Below are 19,393 nucleotides of genomic sequence, written 5' to 3' on the forward strand. Positions count from 1 at the left end.
GGTACATGGTTCTTCCTTCCACTGGTATAGATGCCAAGGCACCTTAGAGTACCTTGTTGATATGGAAACATAAATAGGGCGCAATCACTCTCAAAACTTTTTTGCTGAGAACCTTGATGAAGCTGATAGCCAACAAAAATAAAGAAAATGCAAAACATGTGGAGGGAAATCAAATAAATTGCCCAACAAGACATGAAAATAGCTTCTTACTCGCCACATCCTCCGGTTCACCTTCCGCACCACTCAAAATTTTTCATAATTCCTGGCCCATCAAGAAGCACTTTACCCTTTCCAATAAGTATCTATTTTTCCTCTCTGCTATTCCAGGAGTATACGCACAAGATCTCTGATGACCTATTATGTTATGGTTGGGCCTGTGGAAAGAAGATATTGAGAGAATTCCGTGGACGTGCTTTTAGGAACATCAAGGACGGTTGGAACACCTATCCTTGGAACACCATGGTCGGAATACCACTTATAAAACTTTATTGTAACACTGGTGTATTGCCTTGCATAAGTAGGAACGCTAGAAAGTAAACGCACTCTTGCCAACTTGTAGGAACACCTGGTGCATATGTTGGAACACCTGGTGCATATGTTGGAACACGTGCATCGGAACGTAACTTATTGGACAACTTGTCTAGAGAAGATGAGACGCTAAAAATGAAAGTGTTCGCAATGCATACCGAAAGGATACCACTTAAAGCATATGAATATGCAGACGATCATAAGCTTCCCGTAGATAAGCCGAGAACTAGGCATGGAGTTACACGAAGGGCTTCCTTCCTTTTAAGAAGAAGTATGATACAACAAGGCCAGTGAGAGTGGAGGGAAATAGGAGAAGATTGCAAAAGATCTTCTGAAACTTGAATCATCTAGTACTAGGTCAAATTTCAACAAAAAAAAATCTAGTAGTAGGTCAAAACAAGCGGAGGGAAGACTCAGAGCAACCCAACTTCATCGGTCCGGATATAAGTTCGTAAAGGTATACTTCAGTTACTGTTGCAGGTAACGAAAGGGTAATACAACAAGGTGGTAGAGTCTCAATTTTTACCTAGTCTTATATTGTTGTGAAGATCTTAAATTGTTTATTTGACTTATTGGATGGTGTGAACTTTTGGGCATAAAGAAAAATCTCTAGGACATAAAGACTTAGTCAAAATTGACTTAGGCGAGATATTTATTTTTAAGTTCAAAAATGCACTTGGTTAAAATTTACTCCCTAATCTTCATCTACCAATGTATTTCCCTCTCCTTCTCTCTTCCCTCTATATCTCTCTCTCTCTGTTGCACTCTCACGGTCTATCTCTGTCGTTTTCCCTCTCTCTCTCACGATCTAGCTCTCTCTTACAATCTCTCAACCTCTCTTATCTCACCCTCTCCCTAGCAGTGTCTCCCTTTTATTGTTTTGTCTTTATCTCACCCCCTATATCTCTCTCATACACAGTTTCAGCGAAGGGAAGTGTTCCCTACACATGAACCAGACCTCGATAAGGGTTTCTAGCGAAACCCTCCTCGAAGTAATCGTGGTTGGTCAGTTCGTGGCCGACCAGCAACAATGGTTGATGACTCGCGCCGACTGGCCAAGATAAAGATATACATTGAGAATTTGAGCGAATGAGAGATCTACAATGTGAGAGAAATAAATCTAGAAAGAGAGACAGATAAATCGTGAGCTCGCCAACTGTTCATGTTTGAGCTTGTTGGCTTGCTTCATTGTTATTTATACACTACCTGAATGATGGTGGTCGGAAATGATGGTGGTGGTTTTTTTTTTCAGAGGTGGAGAGAGAAGGTGAAGATTAGGGTGCAATTTTCAATAAAATAAATTTTCGGGCTAAAAGAAAAATATTTCCCCTAACTCAATATTGATTGATTAAGTATTTATGCCGCCGAAAAAGAAATCACTATTCAAGTATCTATATTAACATCTTTATTATTGTATTATTTTATTAAATCTAATCACTTATTAATTTTTATTTATTAACTTATAAGATTTAATAATTTAAATTTAAAATAAATAAAAAAACAACTGTCATTTATAAAATTTAGCAAAGATCCAAATATGACATTATTTCAACTAATAATATTATTAATTAAGTAATATTATTTTTTTTAATTGAAATACTAAACATATCATATTATTAGTTAGAATAGGAATTAATAGCATATTTGTTAATTAGACTACTAATTAGATATGATATTCTTTATTAATTTTAATACTAACTTATAAGGAAGCTATAGGAAAGAATTCAAAAGATAACAATTAAAACATTTGTTCAAATAGATTCATTCACTTCAAAAGAAAATCATTATTTAAATCTTTACATTAACATCTTAATTGTTTTATTAGTTTTAAATAAGTAAATGTCATGTTGTACCATACTATTTTATTAATTGTAATAATAATGAATAACACTATTTAATAACTATAATACTGATTAATAATAATATTTACTAACTAAAATAGTACTTATTAATATTATTAATTAATTATAATACAAGATGGATAGGAAATAAATATAAATCTATAACATATATTAAGAATCTAAATATTATAGTAATAAAAATTATTTTTTATCGGTCTTTTAGTTTGTAAATAATATAATTTATTATCAGGTAGTTAATAAATAATAATAATAATAATTCATATTCTAATTCATAAATAAAATATTTAATTAATATTTTAGTTAATATATAACATTAAATGTTATTAAACTAGTATTAATGATTAATATGATACTAAAATAATGTACATTTTATAGGGGTGCAAAATGTAATAGATTTTCTCTTTATAAAATGAACATATAAGATTTGTTTGTTTTCAAACTTAAAATGAAGTGTTTGAGTAAAACATAAAATCAACAAAGAAAACATTAATTTGTTGTCACCAGAACTTGAGATAACTCCAATCAAGTGTAACAAATCTCTTAGGGTCCGTTTGATACGTGTGCAAATGTGAGTAAGAAAATCGTTTTCTTAAGAAAATCAGTTTTCCGCCGTTTGATTGGCCATTATAAGTAAGAAAATCGATTTCTTAAGAAAAAAAAAAAAGGGCAAATTTCAGCCAAAGTTTCTATATGAACTTATTTTATTATTTTTAAATAATAATAAATAATATTATTAATAAATAGAATACTAAAATAGTAATATTATTTATAGATTAAAATAGTAGTTATTAATATTAATTATTAATTATTCATACAAGATAGATAGGATATAAATGTTAATCTATAAAATATATATTAAGAATCTAAATATTATAGTTAATAAATAATATTATTCCTTAGTATTTTTTATTAATAAATAATATTATTAATTATTGTGCTAATTAATAATAATATCATTGATTAATATTCTAATTCATCAATAAAATTATTTAATTAATACTCTAAATGTTCTTTAACTAATACTATTAATAATTATGATACTTAATGAAATAATATCATATTTGGATCTTTGATACATTTTATAAATCTATATTCATGTCCAATCACATTTGTATTTTAATTGAGAAATAAATTATTAATCAGTATTCTAAGTAATAAATAAATAAATAAATTAGTAACTAGTATTCTAGTTAGTAATATATAATTAATTAATAAATAATAACATATTATTAATAGTGTTGATTGTCATAAATTAACATTAATAATATATTTGTTATTTATTTGTCGTTGGGTCTCAGATAACTATAACTAGGGTAGGGGTGGGAATCGGTCCGGACGGGCGGGAAATGGACACTAACTCGACCGGTCCGGACGGAACGGACACGAGTCCTAAATGTCCACTCGGACATCCGGACAAAACGGGCGGACATATCGGATTTTTCTCTAACAAAGTGCCCGTCCGTGACCGTTTTAATAGTCGGGCAAACCGGGTATCGGTCGGGCGGACACCGGTCACTAATGAACAAATAAAGAAACTTTTATTCGAAATTAAAAATGTTTAGTCGCTAAATACAACTTTCTAAAACTCCCACTTTACAATCCTAAAAAGTAAATGAATTCAAAATCGCAAGATAAACATTGAGATTTCTCATGGATTATGATCGGTTTCTATGCTTCTTCTCATGGATTACGATCGGTTTATTGTGGATTCTCGGGTTATTGATGAGATACTGAGATTTTGGAGGAGATAGAGACTAGAGAAGTAGAACGACGAAGACAAGATTAAGAAAAGTGATTTTTAGGGTTATTTATTTTTACTCTTGAAATCTAATGGTTGTAGCTATCTCTACAAATCTAAAGTCTTAAAATCAATCATATAGGCGGGCGAGTATAACGGGTAGGATAACGGACGGGTGTGGACGGGTTCGATCGGGCGGACGATATAAGCGGGCAGACTCGGTCGGACCACCGGGTAAAAACCTATGCCCGCGTCCGTCCGTTTAAGATCTTTTGGTCGGGCGGGTACGGACCGATTCGGGCATCGGACAGTCACGGACCCTTCGGGCTCGGACGGTCGTGGGCGGGTTCCGGGTTTCCGGGCCAAAATCCCACCCCTAAACTAGGGTGAATTTGAGATCCTCTCAGAAACTCCTCCCAATTGATTTTTCTTTTTTTTGAGATAAACATTGCATTAAATCAAACAGGATTACAAAAGTCTAGTACTCTAAGTACTCAGTCAAAAAACAAAATACAAAAAAAGACTATCTTGTAACAGATTTAACAGATCAAGGACTAAAAGCTAATAGCCTAATTGTCTTGGATTAACGCCATAGCCGCGAGGTTATGTGCCTCAGTATTGCAAATTCTCGGACAAAAGCTAAAAATGATATCAGCTTGACACGTGATTCGTCTAAGATCGTTGATTACATATGAGATTCTCCAAGGGACTTCTAAATCGACGGATGAGATTAGATCTAGAATCACCTTTGCGTCTCCTTCTATATAATAAGAGCTCAACCCTAATTCAACCGCCAGTTCAATTACAATCGGATGATTCCCTTATTTATATGGGACCCCCATTCTTTTATGTTTTTTACTTTAGTTTTAGGTTCATGTCTCAATTTTTTTGTAACCCTCTCTCCGATAGTCAAATTTAGATTTAAAATTTAGACTAATAATTTGTAATTGAAAAATGAAATATGTAACACACATCAAATTTAGATTTAAAATTTAGACTAATAATTTATAATTGAAAAATGAAATATGTAACACACGTACATCGCACAGGTATAAAATAAGTTAAGTGCGAATTATAAATCTCCTTATATGATAGCTCCTATTGAAATTGAAAATTTTATCGACTCCCATAAATTTAGAAGTTCTCAAAATGGGATGGCAACCCCTCCTTCAGAACCCCTATGGGATTAGCTCTAAGAACATCTCCAATGCAAGACTCTCATTGAGAAACTCTAAAGATCACCTAAGATTTTTTGAGTTTTTAACACAAAAATTATAACTCCAGTTTGGGTCTTAAGATAATGTGGTAACACTCATTAGTGAGATGACACTGAGAAGAAACTCAATACTTTGAGATTTTTTTTTTTTTTACTCGGCTTTGGGGAGTAAAAAAAATTCTCCGCAGAATAAAGACTTTATTGGTTATATATTGATTCAGGGGCTTATTTTTTTTAGTCCAAAAATTGACTTGATCAAACATTGCCCCCCTAATCTTCATCTCTCTCTCTCCTATTACTCTCTCTCTCTCCCACTTTCTCGCATCATCTCTCTCTTGTTCTCTTATTCTCTTAGTATTTCCCTCTTCTTTACTTAGTCTCTCTCTCTATTCCTCATTATCTATATCTTACTATATCTCTCCATTGCTCTTACTATCTATGTCTCTCGATCTCTCATTGTTTCTCTCTCGATCTCTCCTTATTTCTCAATCGACCTCTCATTGTTTCTCAATCTCTCATTGTTTATCTCCATCTTTCACGCCGCTTCAGCAAATGGAAGTGTTCCCTTCGTTGAAACCTGACATCGAAGAGGGTTTCTCTCGAGGATTTCGTGGCCACGAAACATTTTGTGGCCATGACCATTTCGTGGCAACAAAACGTTTCGTGGCCACGAACTCTGCGATTTCCACAGAGAGATCTATAGACCGAGAGAGGGGGAAAGAGACTGCGAGAAAGAGAGATTAAAACTGCGAGAGAGATATATGTCTACAACGAGAGAAATAATGAGAGTGAAGTACCACAAGAGAGAGAGATAGAGAGAGAGAGAGAGTGAGAGAGATCTAACAAGAACGAGAGAAAGAACGAAAGCAACAAGAGAGAGAGGGTAACAGTGAGTTAGAGAGAAGAAGAGAGGAAAGAGAAGAAGTGGCAATGGTAGTTCGAATGGTGGTGGTGGGAAGTTGTTGTGGTGCAAGCGATAGAGGATGAAGATTGGGAGGCAATGTTTGAGTTGATGATTTGAATAATTTCCTCTACGAAAGAGAATTCCAAATGAGACTTTACACGTAGACCAATTAAAGGAGTCAACGGTTGGTAGCCCAAGTGGTTCCAAGGTGTTGACATAAACTCCAGAAATCCCTGGAGGTCCCAAGTTCGAATCCAAGAGAAGGTGGAATCTTTGGTTATTTGAATTGGGGTTATTAGGGTGTAAATAATGTTGTTGGGCTTTAGGCCATGTCTTGTTCGGCTATAGCCCGGTTCTGTTAGTGTTTGAGTGGGCGGTTATCGAGCTTATCACATCTATGATGTATCAAGTGTCAAATGTAACGACATACGTAGATCGTAGTCGACTTCCAAAAAAAAAAATTGAAGGAGCCCGGAAGTCATGGACTTCCTACTGGGGATGGAGGAGATGCTCTTACAACTGTGGAAAGCTCTTAGACTTTTCTCATAAAAAAAAAAAAGCTCTTAGACTTATGGGCTTTTTTTAGTTCCACACCTTTCTGTCTGTAACTGCTAACGGCTCTCTTTAATGAACACCCAAGTTGCAAGATGAGTAGTGATAATGTAAATGACTAGCCGATCTCATTGAAAATTACCTGCTAGCATTCTGAGTCAAGTAAATCGAGCAACAACAGTAGTTGACTGCCCAAAACTCCGAATAAAACCCAAAACTCTTCTGAAAGAAACATAGATGTTTATTTTTCTTCGTTTCCGTAATAAACCAAAATTTCTAGGCATGCCTTATGAAAGAGTTCGCCAATGACAAATAATTTTCTATCAACATCTCATTATTGATAAATAAGAAAACCACATCCAAATATTGTGAACAAAATTTTCGGAGCTAACATAACAAAAGAGAGAAGAAGAAAGTTAAGGTTAAATTTAAAGCAAACAGAACCGAAAGAGAAATAACAAGAACCAAAAGAGGCTTCTTAAAGAATACAACAGTCAATACCTTAAAAAATAAGTAAATTAACATCAGAAGCAAAACTAGTTTAATGCCATGATATTATGTCCAAATCAAGAAACTAAAATCATATTCATGAATGGGTTTATGTTCATCTTCAATTATTAGGGTATACAAACAATGAAACAAGTATTTACACAATTTACTAGTACTTAAGAAACAGAATAATTGCCATATTTATGGAACTAAACAATTGAACACATAAAAGAGATAAAACCAGTTTTTTGAATTTAAATTATAATGAAAGTCTAAGACTTGCCTGTTGAATTTTCATCGTCTTCTTCAATATCCCAACTCAGATCTTCATCATCGTCGGCAGTGACACTTAACCGCTTCACTAAACCAGCTCTTTCATCAACAGTAGCTTTGTTCTCATTATTGTTATCTATATCTTCGATCTCATCCCAACTAAGATCTTCTTCTTCTTCATCCGGTGAAGATTGTTGGCTCGACACAACTGAAAAGTCACTATCTTTACCCGATTCGCCATTGTCTGTCTTTCCTTGTATTTTCATTGTTTCATCAAATTTTGCTACCAAATCATCGGAATTCGACCCAGAGATCTCGCTCTTGCCTTCCAATTCCAACCCCCCCTTAACCTCCTCATTAGATTGATTATCACTTAGCGTTTGTTCTGATGTCAAACCCTTGTTGTCAATTTCTCTGTCCACACTCTTCTCTTCGACCTCAGCAACATTTACTGTCGCCTCTGAAGTCGTATCTTTATCTTTCTCTTTCACTTCTTCTTCCTCTTTCTTTTCATCTTCCTCATCATCGATATCCCAACTCAAATCTTCATCATCCTCGCCCGAAATTACTCTCTTTACAAGATTAGCCCTTGCATCCTCTACTTGTTTAAGCTTATAAACCCTATAAAAATATCTAGTCCAAAACATTTCATCATCAACTTCACTAGGAACAATCTTAGCATAAACCCTTTCAATTACTTCATTTTCATTCAACAAATTCTCAATCTCATCAACTTTCTCACCTAAAACAAACCCTAATTTCCAATTACTAAAATCAACTAAATCATCAGGATCCTCAAAATATGTATTAAAATCAGATTGAATTGCATAAAGTTGTGATTCAAATCTACTATAACGTTTTGTGCTTAAAGGAGTAGTATTTAATTGATTATCAAAAGAAGAATCACCTTCTAGGTCAACTGATAAAAGGGTATCTTTACCTTGAGCTATAATCTCAGCTGTTCCTTTCCAAACAGTGGTTCCAAGATCATCAATTGCTTGACCTACAGATTCAAGTGATTCTTGTGCAACAGCTGTACCAACTTCAAATTTTACAGGAAGATCTTTGACAACCCTAGTAGCAACTTCACGAAAACTAGCAGTTTCTTTTTTCAAACCAGAACTGAAATCTTCAAGATCTTGACGGTATGTTTCAAGTACTGATTCAGATTTTGATGCGAATGTTTTAATTAAACCACCAAAACTCCAACCAGAACCAATTGAAAAATTAGGGTTTTGATTTGATTCAGTTTCTTCTACATCTAAATCTCTTCCTTCTTCAACTTCTTCTTGTTCTTCTGCTGGTTGGTCAAGTGATTTAGTCGGTGATCCAGATTCAGAGGGTGGGTGATGAGACGATTCTTGTTGATCATCATCATCTTCTTCGTCAACAAAAAGAACAGATTTGAAGAAGTTCATATGGAGAATCAAATGAAAAGAAAAATTAGGGTTAGATTATTGGAGAAATGGTTTAATCTGAATGATTCAGAAGAGACCGGCTAGAGAGAGAGAGAGAGAGAGTGAAGAAAGGTGGGGTGTGAGGTGTTAATGGCACGTTGAGGTATGTATGTTGGGTCGTTCATTATATGAAAGCGTGTGTTACATTTTTTGGTTGTCTAGATCCAAGGTTGGATAGGGTATGTTATTTTCAATCTAGGATGCTTCAAATGTAAGAGTATGGGCTTACTAAGTTTTGAGATTTCCTTTCAACTAAAAAAGTTTTGAGAAATATAAATGAGTTTCACTTTCATGCACAAAAATCGAATATTTGTGTACCAGAACTGACACATAATTTCGGTAAAATGATCAAATCTAAATAGTTTGTGTCACTCTTATATTGTGTCTACATCGAGTCTATGTGCATGAGAGTATCATAAATCGTATTTCTCTTCAACTTTTATACAATATAGTAGGTTACTTAATGGCATCCTTCCAAATTCAACCTCTTTCATCTTCTTCTCAGCCTTCCTTTTCTCCTCGACATCTTTATCCTTTGATGCATGAACCAGAGAAGAGATCTTCTTGTCCATTTTATTATATCGGAGAAGATCAGATTTCTTATGAAGAAAATCGATAATAGTTTCATCAACTCCTAATTGAGTTTGATGGTCTAAGATAGATTTTAGAACTTCATCGTAAGGTTCGACAAAGTTTCCAAGAGATTCAAGAAGTGAAGAAGATGAAGTTGAGGTTTTTTTTTCTATATCTTTTGTTGCCCTTCTTCCCCTTGAAAATCAGAAATGATTGCCATTACTGAATTCTTTAAGTCGTTTGGAGATAATTTCTTCTAGATTTGATTTAGGGTTTTACTTTCGGGTTTTGATATAGAGATCTTCTAAACGTTTGGAAATTGTTTCTCTAAAAAAAAATTGTATTATTTTTTTCTCTAATTCCGGATTAGGACTCTTGCACGAAGCATGATGATCTGATACCTGGCTCGGCTAATTTATTTGGCGGGGCGAGCTTCGTGCATCAGAAAATCAAGATATGTGGCCCCGTCCGCCAATCTTAATTGTGGGGAAAGGCTCCGACCCGTCCGAGTCCAAAAGAAAACTGTCCACGGACGTCCGAGCCCGACTGATTCCCACCCTTAGTTGGAAGAAACAAAACTCTTTCTTCACTCTTTCTGTACCACTATTTTCCGATATTTTAAACTAAAAAACGTATTTTATCAAAGATACATTTTTTTCCGCTAAAAAAAACGTATTTTCCATAAGTTTCACACGACACGTTACTTTAGGAGAGACTCCAAGGCATTCTTCATCCTTCTTCCCTTTTATCCTCTGCTACAACAACATTGCCATTTCTCTCCTGCAACAAATTTAGGGCTTTCTCTTTCTCTCTCTAAAATTAAAATTCAGAATACATAGAAAGCTTGATCTTCATCACCTCCCACAATGCGAGGTCATGATCTAATCAATACAATTCTTCCCGACGAAATCATTCTTGAGATTATTAGTCGTCTTGAGGATTCTAAATTAAACGCCGATTCATGTTCTCTTGTCTGTAAAAGATGGTTGAAGCTCGAAAGATTGAGTCGTCGTACAGTTAGGTTAAGTGCTTCTGGTAATCCAGATGCTTTGATTAAATTATTAGTTGATAGATTTGTAAATCTTAGAAATGTTTATATTGATGAAAGGTTACCAATTTCTACCTCTTCACCAATGGACTCTGTGATTCCTTTCGTACCCAGATCACGTCGTTCTGCTAGTGTAAGTGTTTTCTCTCTCTCTCTAGAATTATTGGAATTCGTTTAAAATGTTCAATGTGAATTAGGGTTTTGGATGCTTACCCATTGTAGGTCTATAATCTGGATCACATGCATTTATGTTTAATTTTAACTGTAAATTTATTGAAATTAGTATTATAAGTTTATCTAGCTTGATATCTTAGTAAGAAAGGTGGAAAGAATATATTCATTTGATAAAATAATGGGAAGGATAAGAATGTAGGTTATATTTTGCAAGTAAAGGTGACATCTTTATACTTAGTCAATTGATGTTTAGAAGAAATTCTTCAATACTTTAAGGTTTCCCTTTATCTTTGTCTTATTATTCTATACTATACAAAATATAAATGAAGAACTTTACATGTTATATAGGTATGAAATTAACTTTCTCAAGGAATATGAAACCTCGTTACAAGTAGTAGTTATTAGTTATTTGTGATTTATCATTACTATCACCAAAAAGGTTAAGGTGGGTGACTCGAATTTAGTTGTAGCACTTAATTCAGAATCTAGAGTCACATTGATACCCTAGCATGAGATTGGAAATGTGAAACAACAAAATTATGTTTAGCTGAAAGGTCTTTTATAAAGTTTGAGAATGTATCTTGTTAAGAAGATCAATAACAACCCTTGAAACTAAGTTACATTTTATGTTTGTCTCAGACGGTTAGTTGGGATTGGTGAAGTCACATTACATGGCTTTGTTAGGAAGGAATACTTAAAAATCCTATTTAGTGCTCAAAACTTGTGAACTTGAACTGAAGGGATAGATACCAGCGAAATGGTTAGCATTATTGGTTGTAACTGTAACACTAGGCTGTAAAAAAAAAAAAATTTAGGTGTCATTCCAGGACAACTTGTCACATTTCAGTCCTAAACTTTGCTTTGGATACAACTAAACATGTCAACCAGTGATTTTTTTGACCTGCATAGATACAATTGTTATATGTCGCTTCCATATTTATTCTTTTACACTCTTTCTTGTCAAACATTGCTAGTTTCTTCAAGAAAATTACCGTTTCTATTCGAAGTACATTCATCCAGGTCCAATAATGTGGTAGCTTTTATTTGTCTTGCAGAAAAGAAGACGCCGTAGCAATAAGAGTACTGGTACATCCATAGTCAATCTTGATGTGGATGGGGATGATGGCTCTTCACAATGTGACTTAGAATCGTATACTTTATCTGATGCTGGTTTAAGTTCTCTTGCTCAGCTCATTAGTCTTGAGAAGTTGAGCTTGATCTGGTGTTCTCATGTATCAAGTGTAGGACTAACCTCTCTTGCTGAGAAATCTCGATCCCTAAGATCGTTGGATTTACAGGTATATATTATCTCTCATGATGTGGTTTATATTCTCATATGCATGCATTCATTTTACTTCATTTCCGCAGTTTTGTCACCAGTCGTGACTAAGAACCTGCTTAGTTTGTATAATATAAGACTAAGTGATCTAGTACATGTTAGTGGTGACTTTTGAAGTTTTCGACTCAGCAGTATCTACAAGATTTAGTGAGGAAATTGAATGATATTGTTCCTGTGTACGGTGCTTATAAAATTTGCTTTGAATACCACTTATTAAATGATCAGTCTGTAATGCTAAGCTTAGGGTTAGAATGCATGTAAATCCAAATACTTTTTCATTTACTTTTGATGGACTGTATCACTATATTGATTGCAATTGTCTTCCCTCTTACTTTATCCATTGATTTGTTATGTTTTTTTTCCTGCATGCACGAAGACTGTATGTGTATTGTTTGAAATATGAAGGAAAAATAAAAATATAACGAACTTTGATTAAAAGTTTAAGACGTTTATGGAATATGCTCGCCTTTCAGAATTTGTTAACCATGTAGATGAGTATTCAGTTGGTTAATGTTTACCTTTTCTTCTGAAGTAATCTTTTGCTTATAAGGTAGATAAGAGATAAATTGTATATAGTGAGTCAGCTTCTGGAACATGTCAACTTTGCTCAATAAATACTTGCTTCATCACTGATAGGTAATGGATAATGTAAGTTCTGAGAGTTACTTATTGTGCATGTAGGGATGTTATATTGGTGATCAAGGACTAACAGCTGTGGGACAGTTCTGTAAGCAACTTGAAGATATTAATTTACGGTTTTGTGAAGGCTTTACCGATAAAGGCGTGGTGGAATTAGCTGTTGGCTGTGGGAAGTCCCTCAAATCTCTTGGAATAGCAACTTGCGTCAAAGTTACTGATATTTCATTGGAAGCTGTTGGGTCCAACTGTACCTCTCTTGAGACCTTGATTTTGGATTCAGAATTCATGAAAAACCAAGGGGTGCTCTCCATAGCTCGAGGTTGCCCATCCTTGAAAGTTTTGAAGTTACAGTGTATAAATGCTACAGATGAGGCTATGGAAGCTGTGGGTACCTATTGTTTGTCACTGGAGGTTCTAGCACTATGCAGTTTCCAGAGATTTACTGACAGGTTAGATACTTGTGTCTTGTTCATTGTGTGTCTCATATTCTATATAATGATTTCTCATCTTAAAAACAAAATAAGATACAGAAGGCAAGCTCAATATTGAACAAGGAATTGGTTTGTTTGAACAAGTATTGAAGAAGGAATTAGGCATGCCTTAAGTGAGTTAATGCCCATAAGCCTAGGTCTGATGTCTACAGTAGATCTATAGATGAATTTCTCAGCAAAGGAGTCCAATAATATAGCTATAGCCTATATAACATCAAAACTCCTTCATAGTAATTTTTGCAGTGTCGATTACTTGTATACCTTGTTTTGGGCATTATGATACTTCTCTTTCTATCAGTCACTCCATCTTTTGTAAAGTCTATCATGTAATTTGTCAGTGCATCTAGTGTGAACTTGCACAAAATCGTGTTAGCACCACAAAATAACACCTAGGTTATGGTCTTTCGTATGATGTTGTAATGGTTAATCTAAAACTAAAAAAGGTTGACCTAATAACTGATGGAAAATACATGCATAATCTTACGCCCGTACTGGCCTTTTCCGATCATCATATCTGGCAGATTGTGTATCTGCTGTATACAATACCCATACTAGCGTCCACATTACGTACCTTGACAGCATTATTCTCTTCTTTTTAAAAAAAAGTAAACTATACTGGCAGAAATTCTTCTGAACAAACTAGCTGACCATGAAAATCAAAATACTTAAAATTTCGCTCCCTAAATTGTTGGTTGGACGCACCCATGATCAGCTTCTCATGTTGGTATATTATACTTGTTGTGGTTCTCTCTCGTCACAATTATAGAACCATCTTGTCACTTAAAATCATCCATTTTGAGATCTATATGTTTAGTCTCAATATCACGATGCCTTATCCACATGCTTATAAGTTATATAATCTCTGCTAATCCATTTTTAGGAGTCTCCTTGCGATTGGGTCGGGTTGCAAGAAACTAAAAAGTCTCTCTCTTAGCGATTGTTACTTCTTGGGTGACCGGGGCCTACGAGCAATCGGGACCGGGTGTCCTAGTCTCACACATCTTGAAGTTAATGGCTGCCACAATATTGGGACAGACGGGGTGGAGGCTATTGGGAGATCTTGCCCGTATGTTCGCTCTCTCTCTCTCTCTCTCTCTCTCTCTCTCTCTCTCTCTGTTCATTGTTATAGATGCTGCGAGAATCAGATAAATGATTGTAAGGATGTATTTCACCTGAATTTAACTTCCCCAATTCAATATTTAAGCCTATTTTTCATTGTGAGCGATCCAACATTTATCTCCAAAAACCATATGCTTTTGATAGGAATGGGTTTACCGAATGTATTCCAAGTTAAGCAGCTCAGTCTGACGTATTATATTGTTTACTGACAAATATTTTTGTTTCGAAGTAAATTTTGAAAATAGCAAAGCAAATTTGACATCGTTATGGATGGTGGTTATTGTACTTCATCATTCTAGATATTTATTCAAGTAGTAGACTCTTTTGAAGTATTTCACTCTTTGAGTTTTTCTTTCTAGCAACTAAGTACATATCTGTTGTAACGGATGCAGGAATCTTTCTGAACTATCTCTACTATACTGCCAAAGAATTGGTAATGGAGCTCTTCTTGAAATTGGTAGAGGCTGCAAATGGTTACAAGCTCTTCACTTGGTGGATTGTTCAAATATCGGAGATGATTCTATTTGCCACATAGCAGAAGGTTGCAAATACTTGAAGAAGCTTCATATTCGACGTTGTTATGAGGTATCCCTTCTAATCAAATCCAAGTTCCTTCCTTTGTAATCAGTATCTTGTTTGAAACTACAGAAACTATAGTACTTCAATCCACTTCGTACTTCCTATTAAGTGTGAACACAAAAATTCAAGTAATTTCCGGACTTCCATCGGTTATTTCTTAAAACTCTGAGATTGAACTAATCTAGTGTATTGGATGTTGATATTAGTTTATTTTGCCTTTAATAGGTCGGAGACAAGGGAATCATAGCCATTGGTGAGAATTGCCAATATCTCACAGATATGAGCCTTCGATTTTGTGATAGGTAAAGATTTTCAAAAATTTCTTTCCCATTACCTTCTTGTATTGTAAGCTTTTTTTTCCCAAGAAAGAACCATATGCTTGTTGAATCTCTCTATTTACCCTTCAGTACACTCTAGGTTAGACTATGAAGTGCCACTGATTAAGGACATATATCTGATTCTATTTTCTGTTGATATAATCAGGGTGGGAGATGATGCCCTTATTGCTGTTGCTACGGGCTGCTCATTACTACGCCATTTGAATGTCAGTGGGTGCCACCAAATTGGTGATGCTGGACTGATTGCTATTGCGAGGGGATGCCCCAACCTTGTTTACCTAGATGTCAGTGTTCTTCAGGTATGAGACTATTTTCTTTCAAGTTTCCCAAATACTTTCTAAATCAGGTTTAGTTAGCATCCGTTGTGTTGTTAATTTCGAATAGTTGAATATAATATTTCAATGACCCACCAAACAATTCAACTTAGTATGTTGTTTGCCACACAAAATTTCTCTCTCTCTCTCTCTCTCTCTCTCTCTCTCTAATAGTTTTGACATCTTTGTCTATCTCCAACCAAAACTAAATGAAGTAGACGTAGTTAACATGTATATACATATCTGTTTTGTCAGAATTTGGGTGACGCAGCCCTGGCCGAAATAGGAGAAGGTTGTCCATTGATAAAGGATATAGTATTATCTCATTGTAGGCAAATAACAGATGCCGGTTTATCATATCTAGTGGCGAAATGCCCACTACTCGAGACCTGCCAGATGGTTTATTGCCCGCTTGTTTCTTCAGCCGGAGTTGCAACAGTTGTTTCGAGCTGTGTCAACATAAAGAAGATACTGGTTGAGAAGTGGAAGGTAAGTCAGCGTACAAAACGAAGAGCGGGTTCCATCCTCTCCTACCTTTGTGTTGACCTTTAGTTCCGTTTCTATACATACATAATGTACCTTTCTGTTGGTAGTCGGCCAAAGCGGATGAAGCTGGTCCGCCGCAAGTGCTGTTGTATAAACCCCAAGTAAAGAAAAGAGAGAAGAAAAACAAAATCTCTTTGTTGATGTTCTTTTCGTCGTATTTTTAGATGTTGATTTGAATTTGTTGTGTTAAGATGCACAGAAAAGGATACCTTAGTAACACAAGTTAATTTATACTGTCTGTTCTTTTTTTTCCATTTAACAAGAACATGTAGACAAGGTCTATGGAATTTTTTTAAGGAACATAATTTTATTTGATGGGGTTAGTTTTGATTTTTTAGAGTCACTAATTTAATTGCAAATTTTTAAGCAATCATACCAGTCACCTCTCAATAGAGAGTTTGTCTATCACACAAAGATTTCATGAAAGTAAATCTTGATGGTGCTTTTTCAGAAGTGGGTGCTACGTGTTCGGCAAAATCACTCACTTGGGTAAATCATTGTCTTTGGCTCACTCAAAGGGGTTACGAGGATTACAAACTAGGGCGGCAGTATATCTGTTATCAAGAGAGGATTACAAACTAGGGTGCAATATATCTGTTATCAAGAATGTAATTTTGATGCAACGTTCGAAAGGGTTACGGGGATCGCAATAGTTTGCTCAAAGGGGTTACGGGCATTGCAATAGTTTATAGAGACTCCGAGGGAAGCTTTGTTGCAGTCTGTTGGGAGGTTGTCATAGTAGTTCTAAACGCATTAGTATTAGGATTGCAGTAGTTCGCTAAAAGGTTACGGGGATTGCAATAGTTTTTATGGACTCCGAGGAAAAAATTTGTTGCAGTCAATGTGGAGGTCGTCAGAGTATTTCCAAATGCATTAGTAGGGAAGCAATGGCAGCTAAACTAGCCGTTGCTAAAGCGAAATCTTTACTTTGTTCAAATTGTGTTGTTGAAGGAGGCACAATTACTCCTTAGTTAGATATAGAAGAACCAATCGGTTGTGGCCAAGGCTTGCACAAGATCAGACGAAGATCCTCCGTGGAGGATCGGGACTATTATCAAAGATCCAATCCGAAGTTGATATGCTAATGCTTTTTCAGAAGTGGGTGCTACGTGTTCGGCGAAACCACTCACTTGGGTGAATTATTGTCGTTGCCTCGTGAATCCAGGGCGTAATATATCTGTTATCAAGAATGTAATTTTGATGCAGCACTCGAAGGACTTACGAGGATTGCAATAGTTTGTAGGGACTCCGAGGTAAACTTTGTTGCAGTCTATGCAGAGGTCGTCATAGTAGTTCCAAATGCATTAGTAGTGAAAGCAATGGCCACTAAACTAGCAGTTGCTAGAGCAAAATCTGTACTTAGTTGAAATTCTATTGTTGAAGGAGGCGCAAGTACTGCTTAGTTAGATATAAAAGAATCAAATCGGTTGTAGCCGGGTCTTGTTAAAGATCAGAAGAAGATCCTCCGTGGAGGATCAGGACTATTATATCAGAGTTCCAATCTGAAGTTGCACTTTTTGAGAAAGTACAATTTAAGTATTATCTTCATAAGATTAATGAAGTTGCTCAACACTCTTATTTGCATTGCAAGTCAATTGGTTAGAGATAAAACTAATATTTGAATTTAATAAATTCTAGGCATATGGCTACTTCCATAACATCGATTAAAAATAAAAATAAAAATAAAAGCTTTTTCTCTTCAAGAGGATATATTAGGAACTTAGAGTATGGAGAATTTGCAATCTCATACTTTGGCTTGTATAAACTCTAATATTATTTGAATGAAATTTAGTATTCTTTACTCTTTCTTACTCCTAATTATATGGTGGAGGAAACAAAAAATTTCCCCAAACACTGACGTCGCCAGCAAACCGAAATATTGGGTCAATGTTTTCAAGAATGAAGAAAATTTTTTGGGGTACAAAATTTCATATAGTGGAGAAATAAAAAATTTCCCCCAAACACGAATGTCGCCAGTATACAGATGACTCTCGCTGAAAATCTTTTCTTCTTCTCATCTTCATTTCTTTCTTTCTATTTCGCCCCTCTCCCTTTCCTCTCTCTCCTCTCTCATCTTCCTTTTATTTTACTATCTGCCCTAGATACAAATGTCCTTCCTCTAACACCTTCACCCGAACATATGAGATAAGAAAAGAATGATGGTGAAGTGTAGTCGGAGTTGATGGTGAGGTGTCACTAGAGCTGATGTTGCGGTGGGAGGAGACAAAAGGTCAGATTGTTTTCTTTTTAATTCTTGAATCGGCATTCATCTTCCTCGCACTAAAAATATTTTGTGATCAATCTTTTGAGTCATACTCATACAATTGTTTGTCAACGTATCTGTTTTTTTAGATTACGAGGATTTGGACAAACTCTAGGTGTTTTTAACATATTAGGCTTTTTTTTTGTCGAAAGAACATATTGGACATATTTCAACAAAATAAACATATTGGACATGGATATTTGCCCTTCTCTTTTTTGTTGATGTTATCCATCTAAGAGAAAATCAAGTTCTTAAGTTTTTTTTTTGTTGAAAGAAAAAAAGTTCTCAAGTTTCTATTGACTTGGTTCTAGTTTCACAGATGACTCTCGCCGAAAATCTTTTCTTCTTCTCATCTTCATTCCTTTCTTTCTATTTCGCCTCTCTCCCTTTCCTTTCTCTTTTCTCTCATCTTCCTTTTATTTTACTATCTGCGCCAGATACAAATGTCCCTTCCTCTAACACCTTCGCCCGAACATATGAGATAAGAAAAGGATGATGGTGAAGTGTAGTCGGAGTTGATGGTGAGGTGTCACTAGAGCTGATGTTGCGGTGGGAGGAGAAAATGAAAGAAGAGAAACTGAAAATGTAATAAAGGGTAGGGGTATGTTTGGAGGAAACAAAAGGCCAGATTGTTTTCTTTTTAATTCTTGAAGCCACATTCATCATCCTCGCACTAAAAATATTTTGTGATCAATCTTTTGAGTCATACTCATACAATTGTTTGACAACGTATCTGTTTTTTTAGAGTATGAAGATTTGGACAAACTCTAGGTGTTTTTAACACATTGAGCTTCTTCTTTTTTGTCGAAAGAACATATTGGACATATTTCAACAAAAAAAAACATATTGGATATTTGCCCTTCTCTTTTTTGTTGATGTTATCCATCAAGAGAAAATCAAGTTCTTAAGTTTCTATTCCAACAAAAGAAAAAAAGTTCTCAAGTTTCTATT

At 35.1% G+C, this 19,393-nt stretch overlaps 2 protein-coding genes across 3 annotated transcripts; one reads left to right on the forward strand and one right to left on the reverse strand.

The window, feature by feature from the left end:
• Positions 1–7,358: 7,358 nt before the first annotated feature.
• On the reverse strand, positions 7,359–9,235 carry LOC147559316 (uncharacterized). Its single transcript, XM_086661201.1, has one exon. It carries the CDS (start codon positions 8,978–8,980, stop codon positions 7,562–7,564), a length of 1,419 nt encoding a protein of 472 aa, XP_086517327.1. The 5' UTR covers positions 8,981–9,235; the 3' UTR covers positions 7,359–7,561.
• A 961-nt stretch (positions 9,236–10,196) lies between these two features.
• Positions 10,197–16,509, forward strand: LOC147559317 (F-box/RNI-like superfamily protein). Of its 2 annotated transcripts, none has more exons than XM_086661202.1 (8): positions 10,197–10,773; positions 11,870–12,112; positions 12,835–13,241; positions 14,164–14,349; positions 14,795–14,987; positions 15,207–15,283; positions 15,465–15,618; positions 15,889–16,509. In XM_086661202.1, exons 1-8 carry the CDS (start codon positions 10,459–10,461, stop codon positions 16,183–16,185), a joined length of 1,872 nt encoding a protein of 623 aa, XP_086517328.1. In that variant the 5' UTR covers positions 10,197–10,458; the 3' UTR covers positions 16,186–16,509. The 2 variants fall into 2 exon arrangements, with proteins under 2 accessions (XP_086517328.1, XP_086517329.1); XM_086661203.1 differs by having other exon boundaries at positions 10,213–10,773; positions 15,966–16,509.
• Positions 16,510–19,393: the final 2,884 nt, after the last annotated feature.

This window comes from Eschscholzia californica, unplaced genomic scaffold, assembly GCF_041429995.1.
Source record: "Eschscholzia californica isolate CP2 unplaced genomic scaffold, dmEscCali1.0.p SCAF_2, whole genome shotgun sequence".
NCBI classification, from domain to species: Eukaryota; Viridiplantae; Streptophyta; class Magnoliopsida; order Ranunculales; family Papaveraceae; genus Eschscholzia; species Eschscholzia californica.

Coding starts and splice junctions, on each gene's coding strand:
- LOC147559317 (XM_086661202.1), top strand. CDS start 10,459: ATGCGAGGTCATGATCTAATCAATACAATTCTTCCCGACGAAATCATT. Junction 15,284..15,464: donor AGCCTTCGATTTTGTGATAG/GTAAAGATTTTC, acceptor TGATATAATCAG/GGTGGGAGATGATGCCCTTA. Junction 15,619..15,888: donor TAGATGTCAGTGTTCTTCAG/GTATGAGACTAT, acceptor CTGTTTTGTCAG/AATTTGGGTGACGCAGCCCT.
- LOC147559316 (XM_086661201.1), bottom strand. CDS start 8,980: ATGAACTTCTTCAAATCTGTTCTTTTTGTTGACGAAGAAGATGATGAT.